The 19316-nt window shown below is 36.1% G+C and overlaps 1 protein-coding gene across 15 annotated transcripts in view; it reads left to right on the top strand.

Moving 5' to 3' along the window:
* The window catches only part of MYO9A (myosin IXA), a 308489-nt gene that overhangs the window by 208252 nt on the left and 80921 nt on the right, over positions 1 to 19316 (top strand). For 10 of the 15 annotated variants that reach the window (XM_008016030.3, XM_038010113.2, XM_008016029.3 and 7 more), the window contains 8 exons: positions 6178 to 6258; positions 7149 to 7259; positions 8114 to 8236; positions 9824 to 9973; positions 11166 to 11485; positions 12122 to 13693; positions 17371 to 17470; positions 17967 to 18182. In XM_008016030.3, the coding sequence (XP_008014221.3) occupies positions 6178 to 6258; positions 7149 to 7259; positions 8114 to 8236; positions 9824 to 9973; positions 11166 to 11485; positions 12122 to 13693; positions 17371 to 17470; positions 17967 to 18182 (2673 nt within the window). The remainder of the gene's footprint in view (positions 1 to 6177; positions 6259 to 7148; positions 7260 to 8113; positions 8237 to 9823; positions 9974 to 11165; positions 11486 to 12121; positions 13694 to 17370; positions 17471 to 17966; positions 18183 to 19316) is intronic. The other 5 variants (XM_008016033.3, XM_008016035.3, XM_008016038.3 and 2 more) reach the window with 3 other exon arrangements.

Genomic DNA, 19316 nt, shown 5'->3' with positions numbered 1-19316 from the left:
ATGAAAGAAAAATGATGGGAAAATCACATGGAAATTTGAGTTTACACAAAACATGAATAGTGCCAGAATGATAGAAATGTAGGCTAATATTTTAAAAGCACATTTTCTTGGACAGACGTGGTGGCTCAAACCTGTAATCCCAGCACTTTAGGAGGCTGAGGTGGGTGGATCACCCAGGGTCAGGAGTTCAAGACCAGCCTGGCCAACATGGCGAAACCCCGTCTATACTAAAAATACAAAAATTAGCTGGGCTTGGTGGTGTGTGCCTGTAAGCCCAGCTACTCAGGAGACTGGGACATGAAAATCGCTTGAACTCGGGACGTGGAGGTTGCAGTGAGCTGAGATTGCACCACTGCACTCCAGTCTAGGCGACAGAGCAAGACTCTGTCTCAAGAAAGAAAGAAAGAAAGAAAAAAAAAATCCTTTTCTCTTTTTAAAATAATTGGCTATAGAAAACAAAAATAATAGTATATTGTGGGGTAGAAATAAAATGTATAATAAAAGCATCCCAAAACACGTAAAGTGGTACTAAGTGGAAATATACTGTTGTTAAGCTTTTACACTATACAGAACATAGTATAGTGTTATTTGAAGGTAGACTGTGATAAAGGTGCAAATCCTAGAATAATCCTTTAAAAAAGAGTTAACAGTTATTAAGGTAGTAGCAGAACTAAAATGGAACCATAAAATATACTCAATAAAAAAAGGAAAAAGAAAATTCAGACTGATAAATAGAAATAAGTAACAATATGGTAGACTGTAATGTATATTTTCTGTATTATTTCAGCCTTTTGGTAAATTACCACCTTCACTATACTCTAAAACATTCACTCTTGAGAGTTTGTCTTCTGCAGGCTAATGTTAGATTTTAATGAGTCAGTCCCTTTGACCACCAAACTTTCAAAGTAGGTAAAGCCTTAAGTTATGACTGGGATGATATAACTTGATCATAAAGCAAAGAACTGTGCAGTGTTTATACATGGACCTGTATGTCAAAGTCTGGTCACTTCATAGCACTATGTCTCTACTTAGTAGTTTTTTAAAAGAAGTTGTGTGGCTTTCTCCTAATATAATCGGTCATACATGTTGTTGCTTGTTATAGCTACTAAAACTTACTGATAAAGCTGCTGCTCCTCTCCATACTCAGCTGCCTAGGGCTCCACAGGTTGCTAGGAAATATGTCTGCCATTGTATCAACAGTCAACATACTCTTTGCTTCAAGTAGAGGAAACTAAATTTTTCTCTTCCCTTGGAGTCTTTCTAACTGTGGGTATAAGGAAGATGTAGGATACATTAAGCTTGTTTTTTTGTAAAAGTGTGAATTCCCTTTGAAAAGGCTGATTGGTTTGAAGAAATTAACCAGCTTTTAATTTATAGCTCTAAGAATTTAGTCATTAGTCAAATTAAACCCAAGCTGATATTCTCTGGACATATATGTGTATATTAAGTTTTCTAGAATAGCTACATATTACTTTTATAATAAGAGGAAAAGCCATGTAAAAAAGATTTTTTTTTTTAAAAGATAGTTTATAGCAGCAGGAAGCAGATTGGTAGTCATCCCTGGCGCTGTGACTCAAGTGGTTATTGACTGCAGATGGGCAGAAAGGAGCTTTTTGGGGGTGATAGAGGAGTTCTGAAACTGGACTGTAGTGATAGTGGCGTAACTGTGTAAATTCACTAAAACTCATTGATTTGTGAACTACAATGTATATATTTTAATAGTATGTAGATTTTATTTCAATAAAACTGTTTAAACCAAAAAAGTCACCATTAAAAGAAGAAAAAGAGCAAGACTAAAAAAGGACTCATATATGTAGTATATGAAGAACTATTAAAAGGAAGAAAACCTAATAGACAAATGGACAAAAGTATCAAATAGGAAATTTATAAAAGATGATATCCAGAAGGCCAATACACCTATGTAAAACCTGTTCAATATTATGATTCATGAGGGAAATGCCAATTAATACCACAAAGCAATGCTATTACATACTCACCAACATGGCTGAAATAAACTGATTATACAACATGTTGACAAGATTGGGGAGCGTTCAGAACTCCTATATGGTACTGTTGAAATGTAGATTGATACAAGCATATTGGAAAACAGTTAATGACCGGGCGCGGTGGCTCACACCTGTAATCCTAGCACTTTGGGAGGCCGAGGCGGGCGGATCACGAGGTCAGGAGATCGAGACCATCCTGGCTTACACGGTGAAACGCCGTCTCTACTAAAAATGCAAAAAATTAGCTGGACGTGGCAGCAGGCGCCTGTAGTCCCAGCTACTCGGGAGACTGAGGCAGGAGAATGGCGTGAACCCAGGAGGCGGAGCTTGCAGTGAGCCGAGATCGTGCCCCTGCACTACAGCCTGGGCTACTGAGCGAGACTCCATCTCAAAAAAAAAACAAAAAACAAAAACAAAAGACAAGTATGTTCATAGCAAAATTTTTCATAATAAACTGGAAACAACAAAATACTCATCTCTTAATGGATAGTTTAATGGTAGTAATGCCAAATAATGGATCACTAATATACAGCCCTGAAAATTTACAGAATATAATTGTATGCAACAAATACAAAATAGTACATGGTTTATTTTTCCATTCATATGAACTTTAATAGTAGGTTAAACTAACTTATCATCTTAAAAGTAAGAATAATAATTACCCTTGGTTGGGGTGTGGAAATATGAGTACATAGCTTATGTACAGTGACCTTGCTAAATTAAATGGGATGGGGCACAAAGGGGCTTCTGAGATTCTGATTTTATACATATATATACACACACACACACACACACACACACACATATGTTTAATTTGGGCTCTAGTTACAAGAACATCTTCCTTTTGTAAAAAGTCGTAATCTACACTTATGATTTTAATATTTTATGTGTATTATTATTGTCATTATTTTGAGACAGCGTCTCATAAAATGTTGCCCAGGCTGTACTCCAACTTCTGGACTTAAGCTATCCTCCCTCCTCAGCTTCACAAGTAGCTGTGGCTACAGGCATGTGACACTGTGCCCAGCCCTATGTATATTATACTACAATAGCATTTGCAAGAATAAAGAACACTGAAAAGTTTAAAAATTTGTATGTTGATGTAATAAATTTCACAACAGTAACAGAGGTCTATATATAGTTCTAAGACTTCTTTGTTTTACTTGAACTTGTGAAATGTCAACTCCTAAGTAGACTGTGACAAGTTAGGTTTGTATATTGTAATCCCTAGAGCAGCTACTAAAATGCAGTACAAAGATAGCTGAAAAGTAGATAAATTAATATGGAATAGTAAGTATATTGAACAGAGGGGAGGGGCACCTCACCAAAGAAAGTACACAGATGGCAAATAAGCATATGAAAAGATGTTCCACATTATATGTTACTAGGGAATTGCAAATTAAAACAAAAATGAGATACCACAGCACAGCTATTGGAATGGCAAAAGTCCAAAGCAATGAGAACACCAAATGCTGGTGAGAATGTGGAGCAACAGGAACACTCATTCATTGCTGGTTGGAATGCCAAATGGTGCAGCCACTTTGGAAAACAGTTTTTGACAGTTTCTTATGAAACTATATTTTTACCATATGATCCAGCAGTAACAACTTCTTGGTATTTACCTAAATGAGCTGAAAACTTATGTCCACATAATAACCTGTACATGGATATTCATAGCAGCCTTATTCATAATTGGTAAAACTTGGAAACAGTCAAGACGTCCTTCAGTAGGTGAATGGATTAACAAACTATGGTACATTCAGACAATGGAGTATTATTCAACACTAAAAAGAAATGAGCTTTCAAGCCATGAAAAGGCTTAGAGGAACCTTAAATACATATTACTGAGTGAAGGAAGCCAATATGGAAAGGTTACATACCGTAAGATTCCAAATATATGACATTCTGGAAAAAGCGAAACTATGGAGACAGTAAAAAAGATCAGTAGTTGCCAGGATCTAGTTGGGGGAGGATGAGTAGGCAGAGCATAGAGGACTTTAGTCAGATTAATCTATATGATACTGCAATGGTGAATAAATGTCTGTATATTTGTTTAAACCCATAGAATGTGCAACATAAAGAGTGAACCCTAATGCATATTATGGACTATAGTTAATAATCATGTGTCAGAATTGGTTCATCACATATAACACAGTAATGCAAGATGTTAATTATAGGGGAAATTGTGCATGTGAGGGTAAAGGGGCATGTGGGAATTCTCTGTACTGCTCATTTTTGCTGTGAACCTAAAACTGCTCCAAAAGTCTATTTTAAACAGGCAAGGAGTAAGAGGAGGAAGGGAGGAACAAATGAGAGAGGACAAACAGAAGGCCAGTAATAAAACTAGTAGCCCTAAATCCAGCCCTACTAATTATTAACAATGTAAATGCTTTAAACAGTCCAATTAAGAAATGGATATTATCTGATTGTATAAAATAAGACCTAACTGTATGTTATCTATAAGAAACCTCTTTAAATACAATGATACTAAAGGGTTAAAAAATGAAAAAATAAACCATGCAAACAAAAACCAAAAGAAAGCTATAGTGACTATAGTAGAGTCAGACAAAGTAGACTTCAGAACAGAGAAAACTACCAGGGATAAAGGGAGATAATTTCATAATGATAAAAGGTGCAATTTACAAAGTCTTACATGTGTATTCATCTAATAACAGAGCTCCCAAATATCTGAACCAAAAACTGATAGAATTAAAAGAAAAATGGACAGATCTGCAATTATGCTTGGAAACTTCAGCATACCTCTTGGTAATTGATAGGGTAAGTAGACAATTAGGAAGGACATGGAAGACTTGAATAGAATGATTAACCTACTTGACCTAACTGAAATTTATAGAACAGCCTAGCCAAGAATTGCAGAATATACATTCATTTTAAGTGCCCATGAAATACTTGCCAAGGTAGATCATAAACTAGGCCATAAAATCTTAATAAATTTGAGTTAAAATCATACAAAATGTTGTATTTGTAATAGAATTAAACCAGAAATCAAAGAAAAATATCAATCCCCAAATACTTAGAATATATAAAACAGACTTCTAAATAATACATTTTTTAGAGGAAGGAAAATTTTTAAATATTTTAAATAAAATGAAATATCAAAATTTGTGCAATGCAGCTAAAGCAGTGCTCCAAGGTTAATTTATAGCACTAAATACTTTTGTTGAAAAAGGAGAAGTGTCTCAATTCAATAACCTAAATTTCTACCTTATAGGCTATAAAAAGAATATATGAAACCCAGTGCAAGCAGAGAGAAGTAAATAATAAAGATAACAGCAGAATTCAATGAAATGAAAAACAGAAAAATAGACAAAAAAAAAAAAACAAAAAACACTGACACCAAAAGCTGGTTCTTTAAGCAGATCAAAAAAAAATTTTTTTTTTTTGAGAGAGTCTTACTTTGTTGCCCAGGCTGGAGTGCAGTGGCACCATCTTGGCTTACTGCCCTTACTTACCCACACCTCCCAGGTTTAAGTAATTCTCGTGCCTCAGCCAGGCACCACCATGCCTGGCTAATTTTTGTATTTTTTTTAGTAGAAGCGGGGTTTCACCATGTTGGCCAGGCTAGTCTCAAACTCCTGACCTCAGGTGGTCCGCCCACCTCGGCCTTCCAAAGTGCTGGGATTATAGGCGTGAGCCACCAAGCCTGGGCTGAGCAAATCAAAAAGTTGATAAACTTCTAGCCACTAATCAGGAAGAAAGAGAGAACATACAAAGTACCATTATCAGGAATAAAAAAAGGGATATCATTACATACTCTGTAGACATTTAAAGTAAAGCAAGGGAGTACTACCTTACTGGATACCCTCCTGAATCATTTTAAAAGTTGTAGGATACATGAGTTTGAATAAAATTGTTTCATGAAATGTGAAGAAAAGTGAAAAAAGTTCTACATTTGATTATTCTGAAATACATCTGCGATATTTACTATTTCCAGGCTATCTGCTTTAATACTAAACTACCATCCTTATCCTTAATTATCCATAATTTAACCAGTATAAGAATATACACAATGTGCTTTTCAAAAACAAACCTCTTGCTATATGTGCCTCTACTTTTTGAATGTTTTGCCAGCATATTGATTACATTTATACGTTACTTGTTAATAGTTTGGAATGGGAGAGCATGATAATTATATTGCTTTCTGTTGCAGACATCATTAAGCAAGCTAATGGAAACACTTGGTCAAGCAGAACCGTATTTTGTAAAATGCATCCGCTCTAATGCTGAAAAGGTAAAAATGTCCTATAAATGAGAGCACATATCTCAGCTTACTTCAAACTGAGCTTTAAATACTTTTAAGCAGAATAAGTGGAGGGGAAGCACTAACTATAATATTTATAAGGAAAATAGTGTTTTATAAATACTTTCAATGGATTTTTCCGTATTTACCTGCTTGTAAGGTGTTTATATGGATTTGATTTAGCATCACCCAGAATTTGAGAAGCAAATACCTCTTGAAGTCCTGTCAGAAAAGAGTTTTCTTTTCTTTTCTTTTTTTTTTTTTTTTTTGTTTTGTTTTGAGAGAGAGTCTCATTCTATCGCCCAGGCCGGAGTGCAGTGGCATGATCTCACCTCACTGCAATCTCCACCTCCTGGTTTCAAGCAATTCTCCTGTCTCAGCCTCCCAGGTAACTGGGACTACCGGTGTACACCACCACACCCAGCTAATTTTTGTATTTTTAGTAGAGACGGGGATTTGCCACGTTGGCCAGGCTGGTCTTGAACTCCTGACCTCAAGTGACCTTGGCCTCCCAAAGTGCTGGGATTACAGGTGTGAGCCACCACACCCAGTTGTAGGTTATCTTGTTACAGATTTTGTAGTGATTGGACTATGTGGCCTCTGGGGGTGATTACATTCTTTCTGAGCTTTTAAGGCCCTCTCTCTTCACAACCAGAGAAGCCTGGAAGCTTGGTTTCTCTCTTTTCCCTAGGGTTGGGCAGTCAGAACTTCTCTGAAGCTACCAGCTGAGAGGTGAGCTTGCCTTACCTATCAGCTTAGTTATTATATATCTTAACCAGACAACCTCCAATCAATCTCTAGATACTCAACAGTTAGCCATGCTTATAAACATAATTTGGAGATCCACTGTTCTGGGTTAATCTTTTTTCCATTTGCTTTAGCTGCCCTTAAGGTTCAATGATGCCTTGGTACTTAGACAGCTTCGATACACTGGAATGCTGGAAACAGTTCGAATTCGCCAATCAGGATACAGCTCCAAATATTCTTTCCAGGTTCTGTTTTTATAGTGATATTTACATATTTAGACACATCAAGTAAATGATTCCCACATATCTTGCTTATTATTTCTTTAGGGCTTGCTTATTTCTCTTAATTCTTCCTTTCCATTTCATGTTTTGTATACAGAATTGAAAAGGGATAGACAGTATTTACTTTGATTGAATGGCAGCAGTCTCATTAAGATTATTGTAATAGAATCCATTACTTGGTTATTCTCATTTGATCAGAATGTTTCCTAAGTTTACTCCTGATATAACAATTCTTTGCACTGACCTCTCCAGTAACTGAAATATTTCAGTGAGAACTATCTAGTGAAAAGATTCCATTTGGTTTTCCCTGAAGTTTTCTCAGCAGGATTTTCTTTCATAGTAAGCTGCCAAGAAGGCTCACAGCTACTCTTATCTGCAGTTGCTGCTGTGGGTATGGAAATTGTATTGAAGCTGTTCAGCAGCTGAGCAAGTCTTTGCTGTTACCGGGACGGAAAGCCTCATTCTCAGTTATCCTGCCACGTTTGCTTTTTTTTTCCTGATAGAAATTTTAGGTGCTTGTTAAATAACTTTTTCTTTGGTCTTTTATAAAGCTTCCTCAAAAGGGATAATTAGCCTCTGCCCTTTTTTTTTTCCTCTCATTCCCTTTTGATGATATGATATGTAGAACCTAATATCTTTCTTTCTGTGCCTCCTATGTTTTTCGAATTAACCTTTTATTATATCTTAAATTCACATGCACTTCTTGGTTTTACCCTGTTTAAAAGAAAGAGGAAAAGATTAATAAAATGATAATTAGTTTAAGGTCTTGTTTACGTACACTACTTTCTGATTTTACAATTTTTTTAATTATTTTTCAGGATTTTGTGAGCCACTTCCATGTACTTCTTCCCCGAAATATTATTCCATCCAAATTTAACATTCAGGATTTCTTCAGGAAAATAAATCTTAATCCAGATAATTATCAAGTTGGAAAAACCATGGTAAATATAATCTGTATAGCTCTTGTCAAAATTGAGTGCATTTATTTAAAAAATAATAATTTTTGCCTATGAGATTGTTTATTAAAAAGATAGTGAATCAGATATCAAAAGACAATTGGTTAGACCCAGGTTTTTATTTAATTATATAGTCAGTATTAATCACAGAGCTCTGGCCAGTGCTGTAGTTCTGACTAATTTTAACTGCCTAAAAATCATCTCTCCATAGATGTAATCTCCAAGTCAGCTTGCCCAAGATGAATTTAAGATTCATCTGGTCTTAAATTTATCAAATACTTCCTTTCTCTGTCATCCCTCTTCCCGTTTCTCAGTCTAGAAACCATAATTGTCTTTAGCATACCATTCACTTTAATCCTTTCACAAAGTTTTAGGGATTTTTTTTCCTTTTACAAAGAGATTCTCACATCACTTTCTGTTTCTCCATTACTACTGCTTCCATTTTATTTTTATTCCTTATCTCTTCTCATCTACATTGCTTATACAGTGAACAGCTTATTTATCTGATTCTAGTGTATTTGTCATTCCATTTAATTTATTCTACTCATAATTTTAAAATTATTATCTTAATATACTTAGTTCTTTATGTCTGCCTCCTGCTTGATAATAACCCCCTCATAACCTCCTCATTAAATACAAACATCTTTCTCTTTTTTGAGAACCTTCATATTGTGGCTTCACATTACTTAATATCTTTTTTTATGGAGATTAATTGTCCCATTGTCTCCTGTGCCTGCCTTTATTATTATTTTCAACTCTTTGTGTTACTCAGGTGGGATCTTTTGTCTCTGGCCCTTATTAGTTTACCATCTTCTTCTTTGGGTATATAATATCTACCTGCTCTCAAATGAGAGGTTTAATTCCTGTTTCTAAAGGGTTATGTCTCCTTCACCTTTGCAGCCTCCCAAACCCTAAACATTAGTGGAATGAAGGAGTAAATAAAATAAACTTATTGATAACTTTGGACAGTGAGAAGCTTAATGCACTCTGGATTTCAAAAAGACTGTTATCATTGGTTTATTCATGATATGATTCAAGCTTCAAGATCTGTGGTTTTCAACTTTTTTCCCCACCCCAACACCCTTGAAAAATATGATTTATTACCAGTAATACTTTTACTTATAGCAGTGGTTTCCCCAATGGAGTAATGTAGCATAATCTCTGGTGCTGGAATTTTGATACTCTTGCTGACCTTGTCATTTCTCTCTCCCTTCCTCCCTTGCTTACCTTCCTTTTTTTCTGTCTTTTTTTTTTTTTTTTGAGACCGGATCTCTCTATTTTGCCACAGAACTTGAACTCCTGGGCTTAAGCAACATTCCTGTTTCAGCCTTCTGAGTAGCTAGGAGTATAGGCATGTAGCACCACACCCAGCTCACCTTCCTTATTCTATTATCTCCATTTCAATTTGAGAATGACTACTTTGGATAAATCTGTAGGAATATTTATCAGTACTTCATTTACATGCCTGCCACTGTGTTTGTTCTTCTCTAAAAGCTTATCACAGAAAGGATGATTCATGAAATAAATTTCTCATTTCTTCTTACGCTGCATTCCTCATCTTCCTTTTGGTAGGTCTTTCTAAAGGAGCAGGAACGACAGCACTTACAAGATCTGCTTCACCAAGAGGTGCTCCGCAGAATCATATTGTTGCAGCGATGGTTCAGGGTCTTGCTGTGTAGGCAGCATTTCCTCCATCTGAGACAAGCATCTGTTATTATCCAGGTGAGAAGCAAAGGATCCTTTGCATGAGATTGACTAATTTATTTGGCCTTTGTTTAGTAACCAGAACCTTTTTACTGTAAAACATTTTCAATAATAATGTAAACTTTAGAAATGAGAATATGTCATATCCACTTTTGAAGTGCTCATAACACCCAACAGATTATCTGGCATATAATAGACTATTAATAAATATTGATTCCATTGAATTTAAATTAAATTGAATTTGTAGTTATAATGTCTTGTGAGGTCTGAGTAGGGGCTAAGGAGTTACCTAATATTTGTTGACATAGTTGTTTTTATTTAATAGTTTTTGGAGTGATGTTTGAGAGTTTATATATACTGTTGGTTTTAGACGCTCATTTTGGATGATAGATACCTTGTTTTACATTTATTTGTTTTATTAATGCCCTCATTGATTTATATCATTTCCATAATATCTTTTCCATTTGTGCAAGAAAATCTTTAGTATCTTCATCTTTGGAATGTGTGTCAGGATTACCTTAAACCCATTAGTGTTATTTGGGCAAATTGTAACAAAACAATATAATATGTTAAAATTATTAATAATTTGAAGGACATGAATCATCCAAAAACTTTAAATTAAGTTCTGTAATTAACTCCATCAAGGTTATAGTATTTAAAATAGCTGTTTTAGCCAAACATATCTGGAAGAGAAAACTTTTTTCTATTTATCTTTTTCAGTTGCACTTTCTGCTTTTGTAGAAAACTAATATTTTTATTTATTTTTTTTTTTGAGACAGAGACTCTCTCTGTCGCCCAGGCTGGAGTGGAGTGGCGTGAACTCGGCTCACTGCAAGCTCCACCTCCCAGGTTCATGCCATTCTCCTGCCTCAGCCTCCAGAGTAGCTGGGACTACAGGCACCCACCACCATGCCCAGCTAATTTTTTTTTTTTTTGTATTTTTAGGAGAGATGTATTTTAGTTTCACTGTTAGCCAGGATGGTTTTGATCTCCTGACCTCATGATCTGCCTGCCTTGGCCTCCAAAAGTGCTGGGATTACAGATGTGAGCCACTGCGCCTGGCCAGAAAACTTATTTTTAATCACCAAGAATTTAGCTGCATAGGCACTTAACCTGTAATTATGACATAAGAAATTTATTCTCTTTTTTTCCCATGAAAATGCAATGTAAGATATGACAACCAGTTTCTGTTATTTTGTCTTCCCCACAGAGATTCTGGAGGAATTACCTAAATCAGAAGCAAGTCAGAGATGCAGCTGTGCAGAAGGATGCTTTTGTTATGGCTAGTGCAGCTGCTCTTCTCCAAGCTTCCTGGCGTGCTTACTTAGAAAGGCAGCGGTACTTGGAGCTACGGGCTGCAGCCGTCGTTATCCAGCAGAAATGGAGAGATCACTATAGGCGCAGGCACATGGCTGCTATTTGCATACAAGCAAGATGGAAAGCCTACAGAGAAAGTAAAAGGTACCAAGAACAAAGGAAAAAAATTATCCTTTTGCAATCAACATGTAGAGGATTCAGAGCAAGACAAAGGTAATCTCTATACTATACTATAATACTTGCTTTTTTTCTTTCTTCCCAAGTGCTTTGTTTATACCTCTGCATTAACACTTGTCTAATTTGTATTAGAATTGGTTGTATACAATTTCTTTTCCACTATACTGTGATACTTTTACTGATTTTAACCCACGTTGTATTGTCTATAATGGAAGTTAAATAAGGTTTTATTGAATTAAATTGGATCGAAAATCTACATGGTCTGTGATCATAACTGCTAAGAATTAACTTTTACATTAGGCCAAATCTTACAAAATTGGCAATATTCAACTGTTTTTACTTTCAGAAACTGTAATTTCACACTTAAATTAAAATTTCACTTTAGTTTGAGGTTTACTTTAAAATAAAGCTAATATTAAAATGAGAGCTTTACTTCTGAATTAGTTTACATTTTGACTGAAATGCCCAGGTAGAAGTAATACACTTAATGAAATATCATCTGACTCATGGAAATAGGAAAATTGTAAAATGTGCATTCAAGTTAATTTAAGAAGTACTTAGGTATTGTAAAAAGATTTTATAACTGCATTTTTTCTTAAATTCTCAGAAAGTATGTTCTCTTCAGTGGTAACTAAGATATTTCTGTAACCCATTTTGTCTGTTTTTATATAGATTTAAAGCTTTAAAAGAACAAAGGCTAAGAGAAACAAAACCAGAACTTGGATTGGTGAATATTAAAGGATATGGATCTCTGGAAATTCAGGGTTCAGACCCTTCAGAATGGGAGGATTGTTCTTTTGACAACAGAATAAAAGCCATAGAGGAATGTAAATCTGTAATAGAGAGTAATCGAATTAGCTATGAAAGTTCAGTGGACTGCTTGAAGGAGTCACCAAACAAGCAGCAGGAGAGAGCCCAAAGCCAGAGTGGTGTGGACTTGCAGGAAGATGTGCTTGTAAGAGAAAGACCCAGATCCTTGGAGGATCTCCATCAGAAAAAAGTAGGCCGGGCTAAAAGAGAAAGTAGGAGAATGAGAGAACTAGAGCAAGCTATATTTAGCTTAGAATTGCTGAAAGTTCGTTCTCTTGGTGGTGTTTCTCCTTCAGAGGATCGCAGATGGTCTACGGAATTGGTGCCTGAAGGCCTTCAATCTCCACGGGGTACACCTGATAGTGAGAGCTCTCAAGGAAGCTTGGAACTTCTGAGCTCTGAGGAAAGCCAAAAGAGCAAACTAGAATCTGTAATTTCAGATGAAGGAGACTTGCTGTTTCCATCACCTAAGATATCCAGCAGTCCAAAATTTGATTCACGGGACAATGCCCTCAGTGCCTCAAATGAGACTAGCTATGCAGAGCATTTGAAGGATGGAACTATGAAGGAAAAGGTGGTCTGCAGTTCTGAGTCTATTTCCTGTAAACCACAGCTGAAAGACTCCTTCATTTCAAATAGTCTGCCTACTTTTTTTTATATCCCCCAACAAGACCCACTGAAAACAAATTCCCAACTAGACACAAGTATCCAAAGAAACAAACTATTGGAAAATGAAGACACACCAGGGGAAGCTCTTACTTTGGATATCAACAGGGAAACTAGAAGGTATCACTGCTCAGGAGAAGATCAAATTGTTCCTTCTTTGAATACAGAGTCTTCTAATCCTATGCTTAAGAAGTTAGAAAAGCTAAACACTGAGAAGGAAGAAAGGCAAAAGCAGTTGCAGCAACAGAATGAAAAAGAGATGATGGAACAGATTCGCCAGCAAACAGATATTTTAGAGAAGGAACGCAAAGCGTTCAAGACAATTGAAAAGCCAAGAATTGGAGAGTGTTTGGTGGCACCATCTTCCTATCAGTCAAAGCAGAGAGTAGAGAGGCCATCCTCTCTCCTCAGCTTAAATACCTCAAATAAGGGAGAACTTAACGTACTGGGGTCCCTATCAGTAAAAGATGCAGCTCTTGCCCAGAAAGACAGCTCCTCTGCTCGCTTACCCCCAAAGGATAGACCTGTCACCGTGTTCTTTGAAAGAAAAGGAAGTCCATGCCAATCTAGTACTGTTAAGGAATTATCCAAGACAGACAGAATGGGGGCCCAGCTGAATGTAGCCTGTAAACTCTCTAATAATCGCATTTCAAAAAGAGAACACTTTAGGCCAACTCAGTCTTATAGCCACAATTCTGATGACCTTTCCAGAGAGGGAAATACTAGGCCCATTTTCTTCACTCCAAAGGACAATATGAATATTCCCCTGTAAGTGAAATGTTTATTTATGTTTATGTATAAATGGGAAACTTCTTGGAGTATTTTTGTTAAGGTGCCTTGTTCTGCTCCAACTGTTTGTGTAAAGTGGCTGCTCAACTTGGCCATTTTCTCTTTGTAAAAATATTCCCTAATTGTTGACTCTACCATCACCTGAAGTTGGTTGTAGTTATACCCTAGGAATCCTTGACTAATCATGAATAGCAGAGTAAATACTGGGTTCCTCTGCATTAAGTGAGAAGCATTTGTGAAGGGCAGTACAGTGCTTGTAAACATAGTAGGCATTCACCGAATACTGGTTGCTTTACAGCTGTGAGGTTTAGTAGTCCAAGGTTGTTTATTTCAGGCTTTAAAGAAGTTAATTTGTTTTGTTACAGCTGTTGGCCTATTTATGATCATCATTACGTTCATTTTACTTCTTTGTGTTGATAAACACATAACATAAAGTTTCCCATCTTAACCATTTTTAAATAATACAGTACAGTAGTGTTAACTGTTTTGCAGAAGATCTCTCAAACTTTTTCTTCTTGTAAAATAAAACTCTGTATCCATTGAACAACTCTGCTTTTCCTTCTAGCCCCTGCGAGCCCCATTCTACTTTCTGTTTCCAAGAGTTGACTTTTTATACCTCATATAAATAGAATTTCTTTTTTCTTTTTTTTTTTTTTTTAAATAGATGGAGTCTCACTCTGTCACCCAGGCTGGAGTGCAGTGGTGTGATCTCAGCTAACTGCAACCTCTGCCTCCTGGGTTCAAGCAGTTCTTCTGTCTCAGCCTCCTGAGTAGCTGAGACTACAGGTGCACGCCACCATGCCTGGCTAATTTTTGTATTTTTAGTAGAGACAGGGTTTCACCATATTGGTCAGGCTGGTTTCAAACTCCTGACCTCAGGTTATCCACCCGCCTCTGCCCCCCAAATTGCTGGGATTACAGGTGTGAACCACCATGCCCAGCCCTAAGTAGAATTCCTTTATACTTTTTTAAACTAGTGGTAGTCATGAGAAAAGCATTTTTAAGTGGTACATAAAAACAAATTTAACAAAATTGAAGATACTTGTCTTTGTATTTGGTAGATTCTTTTGGTTCTTGTGGGAGAATGTCATCATTGAAATGAAAGGAGGGCTGTATCTTTGGGCTAAGAAAATAAATTTTACATTAACAATGAAAATAACCTTTTCTCTCCTTTTATATATAACCCGAACATTTAAATGTTCCACCCTTTAAAATTTCATATGGATTTTAGAGAAATCTTTTGTAAATGTGGGCAAGAGATGATCAATAATTTATTTTTCCACCAAGAGTTTCTATAGTATTATAAAGTGCAGTTGAGCTTAGTGACAGCTTTAAGTATTATTCCCACCCATTAACCTACAGATTTCCCAGAAGTTCAAAGGCTCTGTGTAGCATCTGCACCCATAAGAGAGTGTGAAAAACATATTCCCTGTCATTCTAAGTTTAGTGATACATGCTATTCCATGCCTATCTGTAAGTGAGCTCTTTAATATTCTTCTTTAATGTCTGTTAATTATGACATTTATGTGTATGTAATATAGATATATACACTTATAAAGTAGCTGTTGGGATCCATGAATTTGTTTTGTAGAAGACTTAATTGTAGATTCCAAAAAATATTAATCATCCTTGTGAATTATTTATCTTATTTTTCCAAGATAAATAGTTGTAGGTCTATTTGAGCTGATTTCCTTTGTTGCTTTATTAATGGTCTACTTATCTTTAAAATTATTGTATATTAGATTATATTAAACTCTACAGATAAAATTCATACTTTAAATCTCATCCTATTGTGTAAGTAATACTAGAAACATGAACATTTTGTAGAATCATAAATGTTGGTGCTTCTGAATTATGTAGTCTAGTTCCCACATGTTATAGATAAGGCCACTGGGGCCCATAGAGGTGAAATGACTTATTCAAGATCATATATTTAGAGAAATGGCTGGGACTAGAACTTGCATTTTATCCATTAAGGATCAGCATTGGGTTTTATGATTAGAAAGTAATACTAGGTTAGTGTCCCTTTTGTACTGTAGTGGATCATGATGAGTACACAGTAGTTTTTAACTGTTTAATGAGAGAGGACAAAAAAAATCATGGTGAAGTCTAAAAATTGCTGTGAGTTAAAAGGTTAATTGCAGTGGTCAAGTACTATCAAGATTCTATTAATGGTTATTTCTCTTTGGAGGATAAATGAAGGTCCAATAGGCTCAACTGTGGCAAGAGACATTTTGATAGCCAGAAGAGAATCCTTTAGGACAAGCTAGGATTGCTAGGCTTACATACATTACATACAAAAAGGGAGATCTCTATGAAGACTTTAGCTAGCAAAGATTGCATCTATTTGTATTTGTTTCAGGCTTATTGCATAGAGGCAAAGGGCAAGATAATTTCTTATGTCTCCTAGACTTTCTTTTATAAAAATTAAATGAAAGATTTTGAATGGAAGAACAATTAATCTACCAACTAGTATCATAAGTTAGTGTCTAATTTTAGCCAGCACTATGCTTGGAAGTAAGATATGATTCTCAAGGAGCTTACAGTTCTACTCAGGAGAGATTATCAATATGTTGTTGTTGAGACTTATGGTACTGAGTTAATATAGGTAATTGGGGCCATGAAGGTGCAGGTTATATACACTTTTTCATCAGATTCTGACATCTATTTCTGCCCAGAATTTAATGATAAAATAGTCTCATCATACAGTTATTCAATCAAAATTAAGTTTTCATAAGCTAACACTGTAATACCTGTATGGTCTGGAGCATACTTTAAGTTTGATAACAACTTCTTATCCTGCCAGTGTTGATTTTATTCTATTCAACATGAAGCTTTTTGTTTGTTTTTTGGGTTTTTTCAGACAGAGTTTCACTCTTGTCACCCAGGCTAGAGTATGCACTGGCACGATCTTGGCTCACTGCAACCTCTGCCTCCTGGGTTCAAGTGATTCTCCTGCCTCAGCCTCCCAAGTACCTGGATTGCAGGCGCCTGCCACCACACCCAGCTAATTTTGGTATTTTTAGTAGAGACGGAGTTTTGCCATGTTGACCAGGCTGGTCTCAAACTCCTGACCTCAGGTAATCCGCCTGCCTCGGCCTCCCAAACTGCTAGGATTACAGGCATGAGCCACTGCGCCCAGCCTCAATGTCAAGTTTTAAAACTCAGACAATGGACGAAAGCTACAAAGAGAGATTTCAGAAGGAGTTTTCTAACCAATAGGAACTATCTCAGTATAAAATATAATGAGATCCTCATCACTGGATGGCTATTTTTCAGATATTTTATAATGATTAGATGGAAAGGCCCCTTGTAAGACTAGTATTCTAAAGATTCAGGGATTTGGTATTTTCCTTTCCTCGTCATCAGATCTATTTTATTTCTTGAGTTTTATTTTGCAGCCAGTATTCTTAAACATGTCATATTCGTAGTGGAATATACCCACTGATCATCAGGACAAGGCCTCTAGTAATTCAGTCATATGTGTAGGTTCAGGATTATTATTACTAATTAGCTAAGCAGAAAAAATATGACTTACTGTCTTGGGAATTGACTAAGACCTGAAAATATTTATGGAATTTGCTGGAAGTCTTTAACCTGGCTGCCATGGGATATCTGCTAAGAACTGAAACGTAATTTCATTGTTTTATTTAAAGTGTCAGCAAAGAAGCCTTAAACAGTAAAAATCCTCAACTCCGTAAAGAAGATGAACCAGCATGGAAACCTGTGAAGTTAGCTGGGCCAGGCCAAAGAGAGGTAAGTATTGGGTTTTGTTTATCTATCTTCTATGCAAAAGAGATGTACATTATTTTGGAAATTGTTATTCTTGTAGGTAGAGCACCTCATCTACCCATTTACTCCCAAGTGTTTTTAGAGAAAGAAGCCATGAGCTGAGATTGTTATAATTATGGAGGTGTACTCCAGGCAGGGAATGGTGCCTAAGAACCCAGTTGCTAAGAAAACAAAGGCAGTTTGTGCAAGTGACTTTGTTGACTTATTATGGCAGTGAAAGATGACTTCTTTGGCTATGTAGAACAGTGTAGATTTAGCTTTCATTCTCATCCTTCGTCCAGAGTAATGTATCAAATTCCTTTTGGTCATGCCTGTCACTTCTCCTAGTGGAAAGGGCATGGTGGGGTGGAGGGATATTTCAAGAAATTCATGAGCCCTCTGATGTCTTTCATTGGCATCATCTCACAAAGAAAAAATACCCCAAACATTGTTGTGTTATTTGTTTTATCATTTGGTCAAGCAGGTTGCCAGACCGGCCCATAAAAAGAAAGCTCGAATGGCGCGGACGCGCTCCGATTTCTTGACTAGAGGTACTTTTGCCGATGGGGAGGGGGATACAGAGGAAGATGATTACGATGACATTATTGAGCCCCTTCTCTCCCTTGACCAAGCTTCTCACTGTGAGCTAGGGCCTACACCCAGCCTGGATCAGGCCTCTCACAGTGACTCCGAAATGGTAATTTTACAGCAATATAAGAAAAATAGCAAGCAAATCTGATGGAAATAGTCTTTGCTAATCTAAAGCTAACCTTCACAGCTTCTTCCCATGTAATGGTTTGTACATGGGAAACCTCAGTGAACACAGCAACTAAGCTAAACCTTAATTTAATAGAACTCAAATAAATGGCACTTTAAAAAGGTATAAATTAGGCAAAATTAAGATTATTTGACTTAGCTCTAATGTAGAAATTTTCCATGTTGTATCTTAAAAGATCTAGAGCAGTGGTCCTTACATTTTTTCTGTAAAAGGTCAGATAATAAATATTTTAGACTTTGTGGGGCATGTAGTCTCTATTGCAACTACCTAACTTAACAACTTAGCCACTATAGTGTGAAAGCAGCCGTAGACACTCAGTAAACAAATGGGCATGACTGTCTTGTAATAAAACTGCAAAAACAGACAGTAGATTGTATTTGACCTGTTGTCCATCATTTACTGATCCTTGGTTTAGTTTACTGATCCTTGGTCTGAAATAATCCAGTAGCTTTTAGCTACAATGCACTTTTACATTTTTTGCCTGTAAACTTGCTTCCTCCACTTCACTTTTCACTGATAAGAAATAAACATGAATTTTTAAACATATAGTGAGCAAAAAGTGTCTTCCTGGACCAACCCAGCCAAATAGAAGGCCATATATAATGTGAATTTGCATTAATCACACAATATAACATTGGTGTTGCGTTTGAATAAAGCTGCACTATTTTAAGCTAAGAATATAACTATATCACCTTCTCAGCCCAAATCAGGTGTATATGTGGTTTGACAAGTATTAGTGTATTGATGAGTATATTAAGGCAAAGAGTTTCATTTTGGAATTGTCCTAGAAATATATAATGTAAGGACCATATGTCTAATATGAACCAAAACATCACTGATGAAGTGGAGTGAAATAACGTTTTATTTCCATGCATATCTGTAACTGAGCTCTCTAATATTCTTTAGTGTCTGTCAATTATTGGAGAAAAATTTTAGAATGATCTTTATTTGACTCATTAAATATTCTATCTTTGAACTGTTTTAAGCTGTTTGAATTGTCAAAGATTTAGTTAATTGAAATTTCTCCTATTGTCCAGAATAATCTCGTTGCCT

This window comes from Chlorocebus sabaeus, chromosome 26 (assembly GCF_047675955.1).
Source record: "Chlorocebus sabaeus isolate Y175 chromosome 26, mChlSab1.0.hap1, whole genome shotgun sequence".
In the NCBI taxonomy this organism is placed as follows: domain Eukaryota; kingdom Metazoa; phylum Chordata; class Mammalia; order Primates; family Cercopithecidae; genus Chlorocebus; species Chlorocebus sabaeus.
Note: the sequence above shows the minus strand (reverse complement) of the source record. Positions and strands in the feature narration are given on the sequence as shown.